Genomic DNA, 17,907 nt, shown 5'->3' on the forward strand with positions numbered 1-17,907 from the left:
CCAGGCCTTCAGCTTTCAGAAACAGTCATTGCCACTTGTTTGCTTTGCTGCAAACGTTAAATGTGGGACTCTGAAGATGTTGAAAAATGCCATTTTTCAAACTTTAGGACATGTTGTTATGGTAACCATGACACGTAGCAACCAATTTTTGCCTGATTTGAGTTTACGGTATCAAAGACTTTCATCATAGAGAGTTTGGAGAAATTCTGAGACTATGCGTGCCACAGCTCCTATATAAAAGTTCAAGTCATTACAGAGAATGGCTCTTAATTATCATATACAAATTAAATTGAATAATTGTAAAAATTTTTAGTGGCCAATATACCAAAGATACGCAAGTTCTAAGAGTGAATCAGCTATTTATTTTTTTTTTTTAAAAGGAAAAGTGACAAATGATCACACCCCAAATAAAAAAATGTAAATCAAAGTTTCATATCAAATCCCACCATCATGTAATTACACGTACTACATATGTACATGAATCCAAATTACTGCACACATGCTGTAAATAGAGGACAAGTGAAGGCTCCATAAATATACAGACAAACAGTTTGAAAATTCATCTCTACTTCAGTCAGTATCAGCTACCCAAACTTGGTTTTCACAAAGATACACTGGTATACGACCCGATTGCAATTTTTTTTAATTTCCATATATATTGTATATCTTTTAAAAATGTCTGTATGCGCAATGTCACTATAATAAACGATTACACTGTACTTACTTAAATGTACTTATATTTAAGAACCATCATGACCATGTCTCACTGCTTATGTGTGGGTCTGTACACGGTTAAGTTCAGTATTTTAGTCACTTTCTGGCTGATCTCTATGCGTACTCGAGCCGAGGTTGCTGGTATCCTGTCTCGTCCCCTTTGAAGGTGAATTCGGAAAATACTGATTGATTGAATGATTTGTTTTTTAAATCCCATTTGAGACTTTTTTCTCTCATGTAGGTGAAGTCACTTATACGTTTAGTGTCACAAATTTTCACCTATGCATAGTGCTTTCGGTAGTTGCAGTACTACCGAAGGTCCTATTATCGTGCTAAAGACTATCATGATGCAGAACATCTGAGATACCCATTACGTTCATATTTAATGTAGGACGCTTGCAGAAGAACAAGATGTGTTTGTGAAACACTGATGCTTCCGTATGGCAACTTAAAGCGAAGGTTAAACTTCCTCAAATGCAAATCAAATATGTTGGTATCCAAAGTAAGTTCTTGTCCCGAGGAATATACCAGTCTGTAAAATATGAAAGCCCTAGCAGAAACCATTAAAAAGATATGGAAAAGGTTAAAAATTTTCAAAGGTAAGTCAAACATCAAGGTCAAGGTCAAATGGTCAAAATTAATGGTGCCCAAGGAAAGGCCTTCTTACAAGAAATACACTTGTGAAATATGAAATCCCTAGCACCAAACGTTCAAAAGATATGGCCAAGTTTAAAGTTTATCAAAAGTAGGTCAAACTCCAAGGTCAAGGTCAAAAAGTCAAAGTTGTTGGTATCCAAAGTAAGGTCTTGTCACAAGAATTACATATGTAAAGTATGAAAGCCCTAGCCCAACCGTTCAAAAGTTATGGCCAAGGTTAAAGTTTTTTCAAATGTAGGTCAAACTCCTAGGTCAAGGTCAAAGGGTCAAAGTTGTTGGTTTTCAAAGGAAGGTATTGTCACAAGGATTGCACAAGTGAAGTATGAAAACCCTAGCACCAACTGTTCAAAAGTTATGGCCAAGGTTAAAGTTGGGTAAAATTTTGTAAAACTGGGTCAAACTCCAAGGTCAAGGTCAAAAGGTCAAATATGATAATACCCAAAGAAAGGTCTTGTCACAAGGAATACACATGTGAAATATGAAAGCCATAGCTCCAACCAATCAAAAGTTATGGGCAATGTTAAAGTTTTTGCCGACAAACAGACAGACAGACAGACGGACGGACAGGGCAAAAACTATATACCCCCGAATCTTCGATACGGGGGCATAAAAAGTCAATGTCCATGCATGGTACATTGTAAACGTCCTGGGTCAGACGCGGCGCATAGAACGTAAATTGAACTTGGGGCCTCCCGACCAAGAAGCGAGCGCCCAACCACTAGGCCACCGAACAATACGATAAATAAGTCGCCGATGTCCTCTAGGTTTACACGAACACTTTACTAATGTGATTTGGAGTAGTTTGATACCAATGTAAAGAACGATAACTCATTTGAATAAGTTGTTCACAACAGCTGCCAGATTGTAACTTTTCATCTCTCCATCACCAGTATGTCAATTCTTCTGGTTCAAACATTGTCAAGATGCAACAATACACAGATTCTTTATTCATTCTTTATTTCCACCACATGGAGATTTATGAAATATAAATATAAATCAGAACGTATTATCTTCTTTGTGTGTCAATTAATTAACAAAATAATGTTAAAGAAATTAATGCAGTTGAATAAAAGATCAAAAAGATGTTTTGCTTACCCAAAGCCGTCATATTATATCTACAGGAATATCATTTGATACAGTGTGTACAAATAAATGTGAAACATATACATAAACTTATAAACCACCATATTTAGATCTCTATAATACCAATTTCACAGTGGGAAATAAACTTTTGTTTTCAATAATTCTAGATCTAATGGATTCAACGCCCCCTCCCTCTTTTCAATATAATGTTTTATGTAAATTATCCATTCTAAAACAAGTGAAGCATAAATCCGATCATTTCTTGGAGCAACGTAAAATTAGCACAACAGGAAAAAACTGGTACGCTTGTGATCCATTCGTATAGTAAAAGTATGTAAAATTTATTTCCCTCGCCATCGTAACATTTTTGCTCTTCACTAGTAGCCAATTAAACTTTCCCTTCAATCAAACTACGGAGTAAGATTTCATGAGATAGTATTGTCCCATCATTTTGAAAATGGTCAACCTTTATCACACGTGTAATATGTGTAAAATAAAGTAGTTTCTCCTAATAGAATATTAAGGAATCATTGTCATTCCTGCTTTAATATTATCATTATTAATTACTTTTCGAGTTGATCATAAAGACTTTGTTTTGTGTGTGTGGGGGGGGGGGGGAGGGGGGGGGAATGTCCATCAATCACGTTAACAGTAGTTACAGTATTTCATACATCAATTAAATAAACCACCCAATGTCGATTTTATCGTGTACTTTACCCAGCTGACATGGGTTGTGAATTCACGTATCAAATTTCGACGTCTTTTTAGGCCACTCTTTATATTTTCGTGATAGGTTATATTTCAGCACAAACTATATATTTGACCCGATTGAAAACAAGATATCCCACAAGCTAAAGAAATCCTTTAAATTGCACAACAAAAATTTCGTGATTAAGAAAAATTAAAAGACCCGTCAGTTTAAACTAAATCAAACTTAACATTGTCAGAATTGTCTTTTTCTACTGTGTTTATAAAACAATATACAGTTTATCAGATTTAAGACATCTTAATATCTATTTTTTTCGCATTTTGCGTGAAATTTTGAAATTTTCAAGAGAAAAAAATATCGTGACACAACGGGGGTGTTGCATTCTTTGGGATTTCTTTTTCTACTGTGCTTTTAGAACAATATACAGTATATCAGATTTAAGACATCTTAATACATAACAGAGAATATCTATTTTCTCGCATTTTGCGTGAAATTTTGAGAAAAAAAAATCGTGACACAACGGGGGTGTTGCATTCTTTGGGCTAACATTTCTTGCATGCTTTTAGTATACACAATCATGAAACTTGTTTTCACATCTCCGTTCGTCTGAATTTTTAGATTTAGGTTCATGAGGTCATTTTAAATCAAATATCAAAATAGTATATCTAGCTTGTTAAGGTTAAATCCTTGCTTCACGCACATTTAGAAAAATCTCCACTAAGTAGACATAAAATAAGTTGATCCATTTCTTTTTCTCAGCGAGTTATCACCTTAAATTAATTCATTAAGAAAACATCGAGTCTTCATGAGGCATTTCTTTTCAGTCTTGACACATTTATGGAGGGGTTTAAATTTTCGATTATTTGGAAAATTTAGTCCTTGTTAAATGGGCGTCGACTCAACACTGATTCTTTGATATACGGAGAGAGGGTGGATTAACGCTTGTTTATTTACACTCAAATCGCTCAGATATACAAATGTACAGAGGTACCTCAACAAAGTTTTTTCTTGTAAAATAAAAGCACTTTTTCTGTTATTCATCACATAAGAAGGATTTTTGAAGCGGGTGCAAGTTAAAGGTAAGCCGAATTTTTTTTTTTTTTTTTATAATTTCTTTTTATAATTTAAAAAAAAATATTCATAAGTACTTTAAGCTTTTGTTTTATTTTGAAAACTGAGATTAAAATTTTGGACAAAAAATATCTGTCCCCAAAGTCAATTATTCTCTCGGTTTACTTTTTTCAAACAATTCCTAGTTAACTGAAGTGCTAAACTGTTAATAAAAGTTTGGACAATTTTAGCGAAAATTACATAGGAAAGGGAGCAATAAAGAGTATTTTTCATTTGGTAGAAATGAGTGATGAGCGCGGGGGTTGAGATCGAGTAAAAATACCCCTAAGTACCTAAAAGGGACAAACCAAAATATATATGGGAAAAATAGAATATTCTTCGAGAAGTGCTCCCACACCCTTTCCCCTTCAAGAAGGGTTTTTGCGCTTGGAGAGTTTTTGTCTGTGTGCATGTTTGTTTGTTTGTGAGTGTATTTGGGTATGTGCGTGTGTGGTGTTAGATTGTCAAATCGGATTTTTCCTGTTTTATGAGAGTACTGACCCTCCAGCCCCACCCCCACCCCACCCTCCATCCCCCAAAAAAGAAAAGAAAAGAAAAATTCCTGGATCCACCCTTGTGTATAGACGGTTAATTGTTTACTAACTTGATCTCGGCGTCATCTTCGCTAGTCAAGGGTTTTTGATATGCTACTCTCCTCACAAACCCAGAGTAGCGGATCAGAAACTCTTGGGTAGCGAAGATGTCTCGGCGTTGATCTTTTTCCTTGTATAATATTACACTCACAAATTGTGACCTGGAATTGACCTTGATGTTTGACCTGAGTAGTAGTATTAAAACATCTATTATATAGACAATAAGAAAAGATATTCTACAAAGATATTATATTTTCACTTCTAATTATAACCTCATGTGTCACCATTTAAATTTTCTTAGACAAATGCCTTTATTTTCGTTGCGTTAAGTAAAGATACATTTAATTTTGAGCCCGCGTGGCGCAGTGGTTAGAGCGTTTCTCTAGAGTGGCGATGTAAGGAGTTAATCCTTACGTCGCGGGTTCGAATCCACTTCGGGACGTGGAGGCCGGTCCTTCGGATGAGACCGTATAAACCGAGGTCCCGTGTCGCAATAGATGCTGGCACGAAAAAGATCCCTCAATGCTCAATGGCCCTGAGTGTCGAGTATAGGCCAACATTTGCAGCCCTTCATCGGCAAGTGGTGGCGTCTCCATATGAGTGAAAAACGTAAAACAAACAAGCAAACAAAACAAACAAATTTTGAGCGCTGGGCATACCTCTATAATTATTTATAAAATTTATATGTTTCCGATACTGCTATCGTAATTGAAATCGGTTCGGCCCTGACATCGGAATCAATCAAGAATCTTTGATGCGGGCACTTCAAAAACCAATTTGTTTTTATGACTGTTCCATTCCACTTCCAAGATAGGTAGATAAATTGCAGAGTCCTTAATTTGTTTTATTAAAAAAAAAAGATTTCACTTCATATTAAGTTCAATATGCATCTTACAATCCTACCTTGTCTCTTGTTACGGAATTTTTTCCAGCCATAACGAGAGACACAGAGAGTTCAGTGTAAAGTAATATTGTGGAATTCTTACCCTTGTATTTTTGTACCTTTTAATGGCGATCTTTTAAATGAAATAACGACAGCCACACAAACACGCCCTCAAACACACACACATACACGCACACATACTCGAGAAATGAATTTGCTTATATTACAATAATCATGTCTGTATATTTGCTAGATTGATTTTTTTTCATATAGAGCAAACCATGATTGTCATGCTCTCGTGCTATATAAAGGTACAAATTATTCGTTTGAAAGTGATATCGGACTTTGTCCGAAGACGACCGCAAATATAACTTACATGTTGGAGAATGTTTGTTTTGAAGAAATGGGGCGTGGTCCCTGTATCAAATACCATTCAATGTTCTATCTCCCACAGCGGCAAAGAGCCAAACAAGATAATATAAAATTAATGTGTTTACACTTATCTTAATATTTAATAAAACCATTTGATTTGTCAGAATTTGTACACAAGGAAAGCCGGCTTTTTCATGTGACAATTAGGTTCCACTGACAAGTTCACCTGGAGAAATTATCGAAGTTGAGGGCATGGATTTCATTTTACTTAATACCGTCATTACTACAAAGATTTCTTATATCTTAAACTGTCAACCACTGGCGGAAATTAAAGGAATGGAAATGTTCACCTGTACGTCACTATTAAAACTAATCAACATCTTTGAGCTCACTCAGTGATTTTAGAAAAGAATATCATTGGAACAAGTTAATTTGTGTGCATTATATAGTTTAACAAGTACAAACTCAATCGAAATTTCTCGGGCCTTTCCGACAAGCGGAAAAACGACCTCGAATGTGTTACGTAGGCGTCCATGAGAACCCTCCTTTTCATAAACTTTGAAAATAAATGTAGGGAGACCTCTTATTTGTTGAGTTTGGAGCCTAACTTTATTGAATGTAAAGATATTACCTAAAATACACTACAGGAGTGACTTTTAACTCTGTATTTCCAATTCTTTAATAAATAGGAAGCAAATCCATCTTGTATAAATTTTTAACATCGGTGATGTTAATACATTCGAGGTTGTTTTTCCGACCTTCGGCGGAAAGACCCGAGATGATGCAATTGAGTACAAACTATCAATATTACATGTTCATAAAAATCCTATTGTATATGCTATATTTCTTGGCTTTGTGCAATTAATAGATTATACCTCCCTAAACCCCCAAATAGAAAATTTTGACTCATAAAACATCTTCTTTATTCAAAAATCAGTTCTTTTGCAAAAATACAATGGATGTTTTTCTTCCATTGAAGTCTCTATCTATTTAGCTAAATATCTCCATTCAAATCAATTAAGATGTTTTTAATAAACAGAAATAATTAAATTTATTATTTTTTTTTTTTGGCTGCTCTGTCCTTTAGATAATTTTTGGTTATTCAGAAGTTTTTATTGTTATGAGAGACACTTGTCGTTACTAAATAATTCTGTTCATTGTTGAAAAAGAATCGTGCACCCGACTCGTTATTACTGAATAAGAATCGTGCACCCGACAGAAAAGACAAACCTTGCGGCGTGGTTCTTTAAATAGAAATGATACCATATGTAAACAGGACGACTGTCAGCACTCGTTTTGAAAATTCTTCCTATTTACTTTTCGTCACGAAGTTTTAAAAAGTCATGTTCACCCAAGACATGGTTTAAAAAGGGGGAGAAATACTAGACTAGAGTTTTGGGTTTGATAATGTTCCATACCTAATGAAGCACAGTTGGTTACTGAAAGGTCGATCTGAAAGACAGTCCATGCTTTAATATATTTTATATACGAGGTATGTTTAGGAGTCTTGTCTCTTTTATACATATTTTATTAACAATCAAAAGGATTAGAACGTCCATTCATTTAAAATTTTGGAGAATTTCATTTTTTTTTTAACTTCTGAGACGGAACCCATATGATATAAAGCCAGTAAGGTTTTTTTCCTTAAGGTATTCTCTATAAATTTATGTTCATTTAACCCCACTCGACCCTCCAGTCCTGAACCTTTCACATCAATATTGAGTCAAGGAGAATGACGATTTTATTTTTATAGACATATAATCGAAAGAAAAACGGTTGAATATCACCTCGAGATAATATATCTTTATAAAATAAAGTTTTATGAAAGTTTTTGTTTTATTGCTTTTTTGAAAAACGGGGGCTAATTAAGCCATTTTGCACAACTTGGACGACCCATGCATGAGGAATAATACAAGTTTTCTATAAAATTTTAGTATTTCTTTAATCGCAGGAAACCGCAATACTGATTGATTGATTGATTGTATATTGTTTTACGCCCCATTCAATAATTTTTCACTCATATAGAGACGTCCCCATAAACCGGTGAAGGGCTTCAAATTTTGACCTTTACTCGGCAATCAGGGCCATTGAGCAGTGAGGGATCTTTTATCGTGCCAACGCCTGCCGTGACACGGGACCTCGGTTTTTAAGGTCTCATCCGAAGGACCCGCAACTTTCACTTCAAAGTGCCGAGCGCATGGCGAAGGAAGAGTTGCTACCCATTTTTTATCGACTTAGGTCAGTCGCGGCCGAGATTCGAACTCATGACCTCCCGATCACGGAGCGAGCGCTCCGCAATATTGAATACAATACTGTTCTGTTTCGTGTACCGGCTCCGCTGCAACGGAACCGAACTTATACCGCAGTTATACAGTCTGCGTTGCATTATGGGTACTGCGGAAAAACATTCTCTGGGAACAGTATGCAGAAGTCCGAATATACTCTTTGCCAAAGCTTTCAAAGCTCGCAGAAGAGCGGCACTTTTCGCCCCTCGCTGCGCTTGCAGTCAGTCGTTTTACCGGTAGCGAATCGATTTGTTGTTACGTCGTATATTCAATCTAAATGGTCGAAGTTCTATATGTTTTTGGTTGTTGCTTGATTTGTATTTCAATGCTTTTTAATAAGTGGTACCAAAAATGCCCAGAATTTTAATGGTACAGGTTCAGATCTGTCAATTACAAGAACCCCCGCCCCTACTTTTCTAGTTTCTAATTCATTTTTCTGTATCGAACCAAGCGCCCGGCTTTACTTGCAGACCCAATAAATAAAATCGGCGGATCGAAATTATTGTTGAAATATGCCTTTAAGAGAATTTTACATAAAGCATATAAACATTACTTGTTGATTTAAATAAATTTTCTTATAAACTAAACAGTATGAAAAATTTATGAAAAAATTAGCATTTTATAATAATCTTTTTATCAATATGCATTATTAAAATTAAATCAACCTTATCTGAGACACAATTTTCATGGAATATCTTTGCTTGTAATTTGCTTTGGTACTATTTTCACTTCTGCCAGCTTTTCAAGTTTTACATCCCGCAAAACATTTTTCGAACTTCGAAAATTCCTGATTCGAAACTTGGAAAACAAAAGGTGATTAGTTTCGATGTTATAATTTCGTGAAAAGTCAATTATTGTTTATTCTAATATTTTAACTTAATACAAGTATAATAAATATTGATACATTCTCAATCTGGATCGACAACACACTGAAAATTTTGAATTAGACATATTTTTCAACACACTTTCGCTTTCTAGACTTGCACTTTCTGGGTCAGAAATACACAAATAATGACAAAGGAATTTCTTATAGCACTCAATTTTCCTAAAAGTAAGGGTGGAAATGCATTAGACAGACAAAAAATGCTTTGGCATTAAATTGCGGTTTTGTGTTACGTAACCTAGACTTATTTCCTACAAGTAATCCAGACACCAAGATGTGATTAAGATCTTTACAGAATTTCTTTTCAATATGTTCCAAGTTTAAATCAATGTTTGTGCGTGGCTAAAAAATTAACTGCATTTAATTTTTCAAAAAAAAAAAAAAAAAAAAAAAAAAAAAAAGAGAGAAAAAAAAGACAATTACATAACTTTCTATTGCAGCATGGGAAAAGGTACCGTATAATATCCCGTCTTTTCTTTATACAATCTGTACTTTTGAATTTAGGAATATAATCTGACCAACCTCAAATTATAAAGGGGCAGACTTTGAGAGACATTGAATGTCGTTAAAAATGCACTTGGTCTGTTGGAAAATTTCCAACCCCATTCTTAATTATTAACACCACAAAATAGGCTTCAATTTTATTCCTAACGATGATTTGGAAGGGAAGAAGAGGATTGGATGGGGGGTGGGGGTGGGGTGGGGGGAGTGGATGACGACCTTGAAGGCACTGCAAACCCTGTAGCAAAAGTACAGGACCTCGGGGAAATTCCAAGGATTATTATGTTATTTTCAGCATAAAATAAATTATACGTATATATATTTTTTTCAATCATTTTTTTTTTTGTATATTTATGCAAATACATAAACGGTTGTTAGGAAGCAAAATTCGAGGTAACAGCATATTCCTTATAACAAAGTTGTACTGTACATGTATTTGAAGAAACTACGATTTCTAGAGCTCAAGATTTTTAACACGACTATATTTGGGCGGGGGGGGGGGGGGCAGGAGCCTGTGTCAGACGCTCATATGTGATGTTTAATCATTATACCGACTTATATCTTTAATTTTGCATTTACCGCAAATTTTAAATCTGTAACACATGATACAGAGCGAATTTTATTTATTTGACGTGAACTTATAGGATGGCATAAAATGACCCCGACACGTAAAATTTCATTACTCAGGATCTGACAAATGAAAAAAAAAATATTTGTCACAAAATTACTAATACAATTTATGACCCGTAAGAAAGATATCATTTCTACATCAGCAGTCATTTACATGCATACATAGTTCCTTACATTTATGTGTAAAATAAATGTTAAACAAGGCCAATTTATATACTCTTAATCGCTTGATTATCTTTCTTAATAATAGACTTGTTGAATTTAAGGACCAAGGTCCTCATGTTTGAAACACTCACAGATCCGCACCAAAGAATCAGCAAAACGTGATCTTTTATAAAATATTTTGTTTTCAAATTAAAAAGGGAATATTTTGCATGATCAAAAAGCAGAAAAGATTTGAGGCTGATATCGAATATTTTTAAATTTTACCGAATTCCTTTGAATGTTGCAAATATATTGAACCTCAATGTATTTTATCTTATCTCCTGTCCTTTTTATATGAAGTACTTGTACACATGAAGGCGGAGATTCTAGACTCTAAAATAAACAATTTCAAAAAATTATACATGTATGTGCCTTGAATATTAAATTTGAAAATTTAATTTCCTTTCATTTTCTTTTCACAAGTTTTTGAGTACTCCACAAATATAATGTACATGCACATTTGTTTCAACTCAGATGTTCAAATCGGACACCCACCTAATAGAAATGACTCACTGTGAATGAGACTATGATATAATCTTGTCAAGAGAATGGAAAAAAGGTTCCTTTTTCATATCGTTTCTACATCTGAAAGTCGTATAACCTTTTGTGGGATTTGATTGCTTACGTAATTATGCTTTGAGATTAAACATCTTATAAGACTTTGTGCAAACATAAAGCATGTACTGATTTGCTATTAAAAGAACCAATCAGAAACCAGGGTTTTTCTTCCTTTATCCTTTATGACAAATTCTCTCCCTTGTTCAATTGTATTAGACCAAATACTCTCACCTATAGAAAGGTTACGCTTTTTATAAAGAATTTATTTGCTTAGTTTTTTCAAAAATGAGGATATGCAAAGATTTTTAAGAAGTGGGTTGTATTGATTTTCATAAACATTGCATAAGAAATTTTGGCTACGATAAATAATTCGATAAACTTATTTCATCTCTCAGTCTTGACTTCATATATTTTTATATATATATAATACTCCGAAAGATAGAAAATATTTTTTTTGAACAGATATTTTTGTTATGTATATGAAAGTTGCTTGGCACTATAGCTTGTTAGCTCATTTAGGTGCATGAGTTCTGTTTAAAAAAGTTTTACTCTTAGTACTAGTACTAGTAATGCTCTAATAATAGTTATCTTTAATCATAACATCTATTGCGGGAACATTGCAAAAGGATTAATGCTCCATTTTTTCTTCACAACATCAATTTTGGAGAGAGAGAGAGAGAGAGAGAGAGAGAGAGAGAGAGAGAGAGAGAGAGAGATGATTCCCAACTGGATGAACTTTGTATAATCAATGACTTTCATGCAGACATATTAATATGCTTAAGTGTATGCTCCCGTATGTATATATAATTGTTTATTAAACGTTTAGTTTGTGCCTCCTCAATGATAATGTCTGATGACCTTTTTTTGGCTTGTTAAGAAATTTTTGCTTGGTAGTGCAAACCTCACCTACCCCCAAAAACGAAAAACTCAGAATGTGTGCTCGGGCTCCCCCTCCCAAAAACTTAATTTTCCCTACAGACCTGCTTCGAATAGAGTGATAATTAAATAAATCATTCACAAAATTTATAGATATAGCATTTACTTTTCTACGAAGACGACCATTGTGTCATATTGTAATTTTTGAATTTACCGGGTGGTAGTAAATACAAAAATTACAATATATCATGTTGTAATTTTTGTATTTACTAACACCCAGTAAATTCAAAAATTACAACATGACAATTGACTCAATGTTAGTTGTATTTACTCATGTTTAATATTGTTACAATGTATCTTTTTTTTTTTCTTTTTTTTTTATACAAATATTCTTAATGGAGAAAAATATTGCAAAATGTATTTTGCAATATATTTATTTTTGCATAAAGGGTTGGAACTCAGCTTTTTATGAAAATATATTTTTATCTTCAGGTTTGTCTTGATCTTCTTTTAGTGATATAGATTTTTTTATTTTCTCCGGGAATTTTACCAAAAAGTATTTATATCAGTTTCATGGAGAAGTGATATCGACCATGTATGTATATACATGTATATTTAAAAAAAAAATTAGCACATGTCGACAATTTAAAGCCGGCCTAAAGTACTTTAAGTCCTTTAAACTCTCTCCTTAAAATTAGGTTGGACTCAATAATAAGTGAATCTTTGTTCTGATATTTGTTCTGGATTTTGTTCTATTTTTTCTTTCATTCATTCTTTTTTGTCTGCGACCATGTGGATAAAATTTCTTTACGATTTTAGTTTGGTCTTTCAGTGAATCTTCGTATCTTTAGAAAACTGGTTTTTCATGCACGAGCGCCTGCAATTTGTAACGAGCGCAACAATTCCATAAGATATTCTTTTTCTTTATTTTTCAATAAATTAGTCAAGAAAATTTTTATTTTTGGAGGAGTGAAACGAGGGAGAAAATAAGTCATGTTTCTGACCTTTAAGCTAAAACACAATTACGGATTTAAATATCCTCCAATTTAATCTTCTAAAACCATAAATCATCAACGCTTTTTTTTTTTTTTTTTTTTTTTTTTTTTTTTTTTTTACTGAAATACAAGCCTTTGTATGGGAAACGTGAAAAAACTGAAGAGATTATTCTTTTTTCCTGATTCATGCTTGTAAAATTTGATATCGTGTCTATAATATACACAACTGACAGAAAACACGGTTCTCTAGTTGGTCTCTTTGTGGTGTTGAAAGGCATTCATATTCGCCGTTTCACAGCGAATTCTTCTGCCTTTTTTTTTGGTACATATTATAGGTGGGTGTTGGATTTTTGTTCGATATACGGCCTGGTCCCAGCGTGTTGAAAATACATTACACATGTATATATGATACCATAAATTTAATATGCAAAACCATAATTCAAAAGTTCAAAGAGCAACACGGTAAATTTCACATGCATAGAAAATACAACATTGCAAAAATTTGTCTAAGTTAATCAAAAAAATGTTGACATTAAAACTTGACATTCATTCTCAACAATGTTGGTCAAAATGCTCCCCCGGGTTGGCGTAAAAAATATGTTGGTCTTAAAGATACTACAATGAATAGATAATTATACATGCATGGTATCTGTATGTTTTATATTTATAATATTTATTAATAAAGGTGTATTAACCAAGAAACATTTACTTCACACAACTGTACATGAAATATGAAACGAGCGAAATAAATAAATAAATAAATAAATAAATAAATAAATGAATAAATAGATAAATAAATACATAAATAAATAAATAAATAAATAAATAAATAAATAAATAAATAAATAAATAAATAAATAAAATAAAATAAACTTACTTTACGTGTAGGTTTGAAATTCGAGAAGAACTTAATGAATTAGATTTAAATAATACACTAAATTTAGGAAATGATTCTCAAATTAAAGAAAGTAATATAGAGAAGGCTAAATGAGGAGCCCTTTGCTAGCAAGCTATACAATTAATTTATACAATTAGGCTTAACATTTTTTTTTAAAAAATGGGTTTTACGTGTATATCGATGATTTTCGTAATCAAGGACATTGTGAATAATTTCTTTACTACCACCTCCCCCTCCCCCCCCCCCCATAAACGTTTAAGAACATCGAGTTTCCGAGAATCTTAAAAATGGATGTAACATCGTCGATATTGATTTTTTTTTCATAATAATTGGATTTCTAAACAATGTTTTTGTCTCCCTGCCCTGGCCTACACTTTTCGCTAAAGGCAAAAGGAAAAAAAAATCATCCGGAATATCTACTGCTTGAAAGAAATTTTGCTTACAAAACTTGCAACGGATAATATCTCATGTTTGGGCTTCGAGAAAGGGCTAGATATAACGGTTTTAAAACTTAGAATAGAAGACATGATTTCCATTTTCCCTCTGAATGCATGGCCCTTTAAGATTAGATTTTTTTTTTAAATTAAGGAAAGAAGTCGTTTATTTAAATATTTACAAGCACCTGAAATTATTCATATAAAGAGGTGTTAATTGTTTGCTTACGGGTTTAAAACACACAATCCGATTACTTTTTCTACAATACAGATGATAAGTGAATACATTTAATTATTTCACAACATGATTTAAAGCTGATTTAGGCCTCCTTAGCTTTCGCCCGCTGTGTTAATTACTTCAATGAATTGAATAATTATTTGAAAAACAGATAAATGTTTCTTTAGAAAATTCAGAAATTAAAAATCAAGATACTTAGATACACAATTTCGACAACCTCGTCCTAATTCCGCTATAGATAAGAATAAAATTCAATATGTTAATTGCTTTCTAGGAGCATCGAAAAAAAAAATGGCTAATTCCTACATGTATATCCTGGGGTAATCTTGCACGGGGATAAGAACGGAATTACCTGATACACCTGTAAAAGGGTAATAACATGTTTTTTAACAATCAACAAAGGTGATCAACTAAAACATGTGTAACTCAAGGACTTATCGATTGATTAGTATATTTACCGTAGACCCGGGTTCTACGTAGAAAAGAACATTCTATGTTTTTCCCCCACACCATTAAGAAAAAAAAAACTAAAAAAAAAAAAAATAAATAAATTGAAATACCACTAGCCAGAATCTAAAAATAAAAACGAATTAAAAAGAGATTGTATATATATAAATGCTATAGGAATGGTTTAAATCTATCAATTCTGATTTTATCTCCATCAGAATAGATTGGGACAGTGTATATTTGCGGAAATTAGTTTCGATGAATTAAATGGAATTTATGACTTAGTGAAAACATATCGTGTATCGGATTGACCTTATACATGTATATAAGGTATGTAACAAAAAGAGAGATTAAATTTGAATAGTGTTTGGAAATTGTTATTATTTTTTGTGATTATATCGTTATTGATACTAATTTAAAATGTTCATAAGAATGCCTACAGATTTTATTTTTTAAGGCATTCTAGAGTTTGTTTTCAATGTCAGAAGAATCGTTTTTTATTTTAAAAGCATAATTAGATTTGTTTTTAGTAAAGGAAGAAGCCGATATATCACGATATTACATGCAGTTATATAGGGTATTCTTTAATGAGTTTTGTCATTGTTGACTTTGGAAGCTGTGCTTACTCTTTACGTTAGTCAAATTGAATGTAGTCCTGTGTTTATTCCGTTAAGATTTGTACTGGCAGATAGAATGAAAAATAAACTCGGTGAAAATCTGATTTTATGATTGGAGTTGCTGCCCTTGATGGACGTTAAACACGAATGTCAATATCAATGCATTGTTAGTGAAATAAAAAGAATAGGACTTTTTGTATCATATTGGATAAGAAGGGTGTTCTGTTGATACCGGCCGTTATACGTGTATATCAGAGTGAAAAAATGCATGTAAATTTAGTTATGCAGAGAACGATGGTTGTATATGTAAGGGAAAAAAGACAAACCAGAAAAATCATTTTCTAAGAGATTAATTGTTTCTGTGGGGTTGTGTGTGGATTTAAACCATTGAATTATTAGAATTTCGAGGATCATTTTTGCATAAAAGCTTGTGTATCTTTAAATTTTATCTACATGTATTTGTTTTATAAATAAGAATAATAAAATAAAAAAAAACGTAATAACTAAAATTACTTGTGTTTTTTTTTAAAATTAGAATTATGTATTTTTTGAAATTTTTTTCTGAGAATATCAATACTCCGATAAATATACAAAATCCCGTGAAGTTGGATGTAAGACATCGTTAAGAAGTGGTAATGATCTTCCGTAATATATCATTGTACCATTTGTGACCACCGGCGATTTTTTTACTCAATTTTGAAAACTTTGTGTGATTGTGTTTCTTGCCGAAAAAAAAAAACCGTTGAAATTTCTCGATTTTTTTTCCATGATCTTGTGAAGAAGTATACAAAAATATATTCACCGCCCGCTCATTTTTGGACACGTTCAAACCAAACAGAGGTCCCATTTTTTCTACAGAAATAATATTTTTATGTTGTAATAAAAATCATTGACGTTAAGAGTGCTCATGAACCGAAAATGTCACTTCTATCAATTTGTCATAAAAATGCAATATTATTCTTAATTTGTTGAATTCATACGTATTAACATAGTTATACAACATAACAATACAGAAAAAAAATGATATTGTATAAAGTAGATGATGAATTTATACATACATTATGGTCAGAATGCAATTAAAGATTATGGATTACCGACAATTTAGAAAAAAGCTTATTCCTAGCTTATTGATGTGATATTATTAGTATTTTTTGTACTTGGAATAAAATCCCTTATGGTTTCTTTAAAAAGAAGTATCAAAAGATAGTAGACCTCATTATCTTCATAAACCTATTTGTTAATTTTACCTTCTATAATATAGCCTAAATGATTGTTTTTTAAGAGGCCATAAGTGCGTCCATAACACCTATTTATCTATCAAGTTCAAACTTTTTTTCAGGTTAAACTGAATAGAGACATTGACGATAAAATACTATATAAACCATCAATGCATAAGAGTACATCGATATTATGTATATGTTAATTATATCGACCTTTCAAAAAAGATAATTCCATATTTATTCCGAGGTGATTACATCTGTAATGTAACAGTAATCTGTATAAAAAATGCTGAATAGATAAAGATCAGGAAATAGAGATAAGATATAAAAGGAATTCATAACCCGGAACAGCAAGCCATTTAAATCCAACAAGTCGTTAAGTTGGCACATAATTTACGTGTATATACATGTGCACGTACTTAATGTACTTAAATTAAAAGATTTTACAATTGTATTCAGGAAAACGACCCCCCCCCCCCCTGATGTTTACTGAAAGACCCTACATGATTTTTTTTTTAAATTTGATTTGCAAGACAACCAAACATTATTTAGGCTTTAATACATGTATATTAATATATCACTAATCTATTAATTAAGGTAGTCAATAGAATATCATTTTTATATTCTAAACAAAAGAAAACTTATTCCTTTTGCAATAATTCTGAATTTTCTCTTGTGCCGTCATGTAATTTTCTTCAATTACTACCAGTGAAAAGCCTTTTAAAACATTCTTACTTACATTATGCAGGTAAAAAAAACCCCCAACTCTTTCCTACAAGTGTACATGTAGTTTGCACAGGAAGCAACTGACATGAAAAAAAAAATGTAAGAGTTTACAAGTTAAAATATACGGATATAATTAACCAGTCTTTTTTCCCCCTTACATTCCATTCCTATACTAGATGGAATATTGATTTCAGTTAAATCTGATTTTGGAAATTGAATCCAAATTGGTAAGAGCAAAGTCATTTAGAATTTTTTATCTAAAAAAAGTAGTTTT

The 17,907-nt window shown here is 32.5% G+C and overlaps 1 protein-coding gene across 1 annotated transcript in view; it reads left to right on the forward strand.

The window, feature by feature from the left end:
• The first annotated feature begins 752 nt into the window (after nucleotides 1-752).
• LOC133198100 (NADPH oxidase 5-like) overlaps nucleotides 753-17,907 on the forward strand; it is a 39,492-nt gene continuing 22,337 nt past the window's right edge. Inside the window, exon 1 of the mRNA XM_061334246.1 lies at nucleotides 753-855. Coding sequence (XP_061190230.1) covers nucleotides 753-855 — 103 coding nt within the window. The remainder of the gene's footprint in view (nucleotides 856-17,907) is intronic.

Source organism: Saccostrea echinata, unplaced genomic scaffold (assembly GCF_033153115.1).
Source record: "Saccostrea echinata isolate AGI-Se365-2 ecotype Australia unplaced genomic scaffold, CSIRO_AGI_Sech_v1 ptg000033l, whole genome shotgun sequence".
Taxonomy (NCBI): domain Eukaryota; kingdom Metazoa; phylum Mollusca; class Bivalvia; order Ostreida; family Ostreidae; genus Saccostrea; species Saccostrea echinata.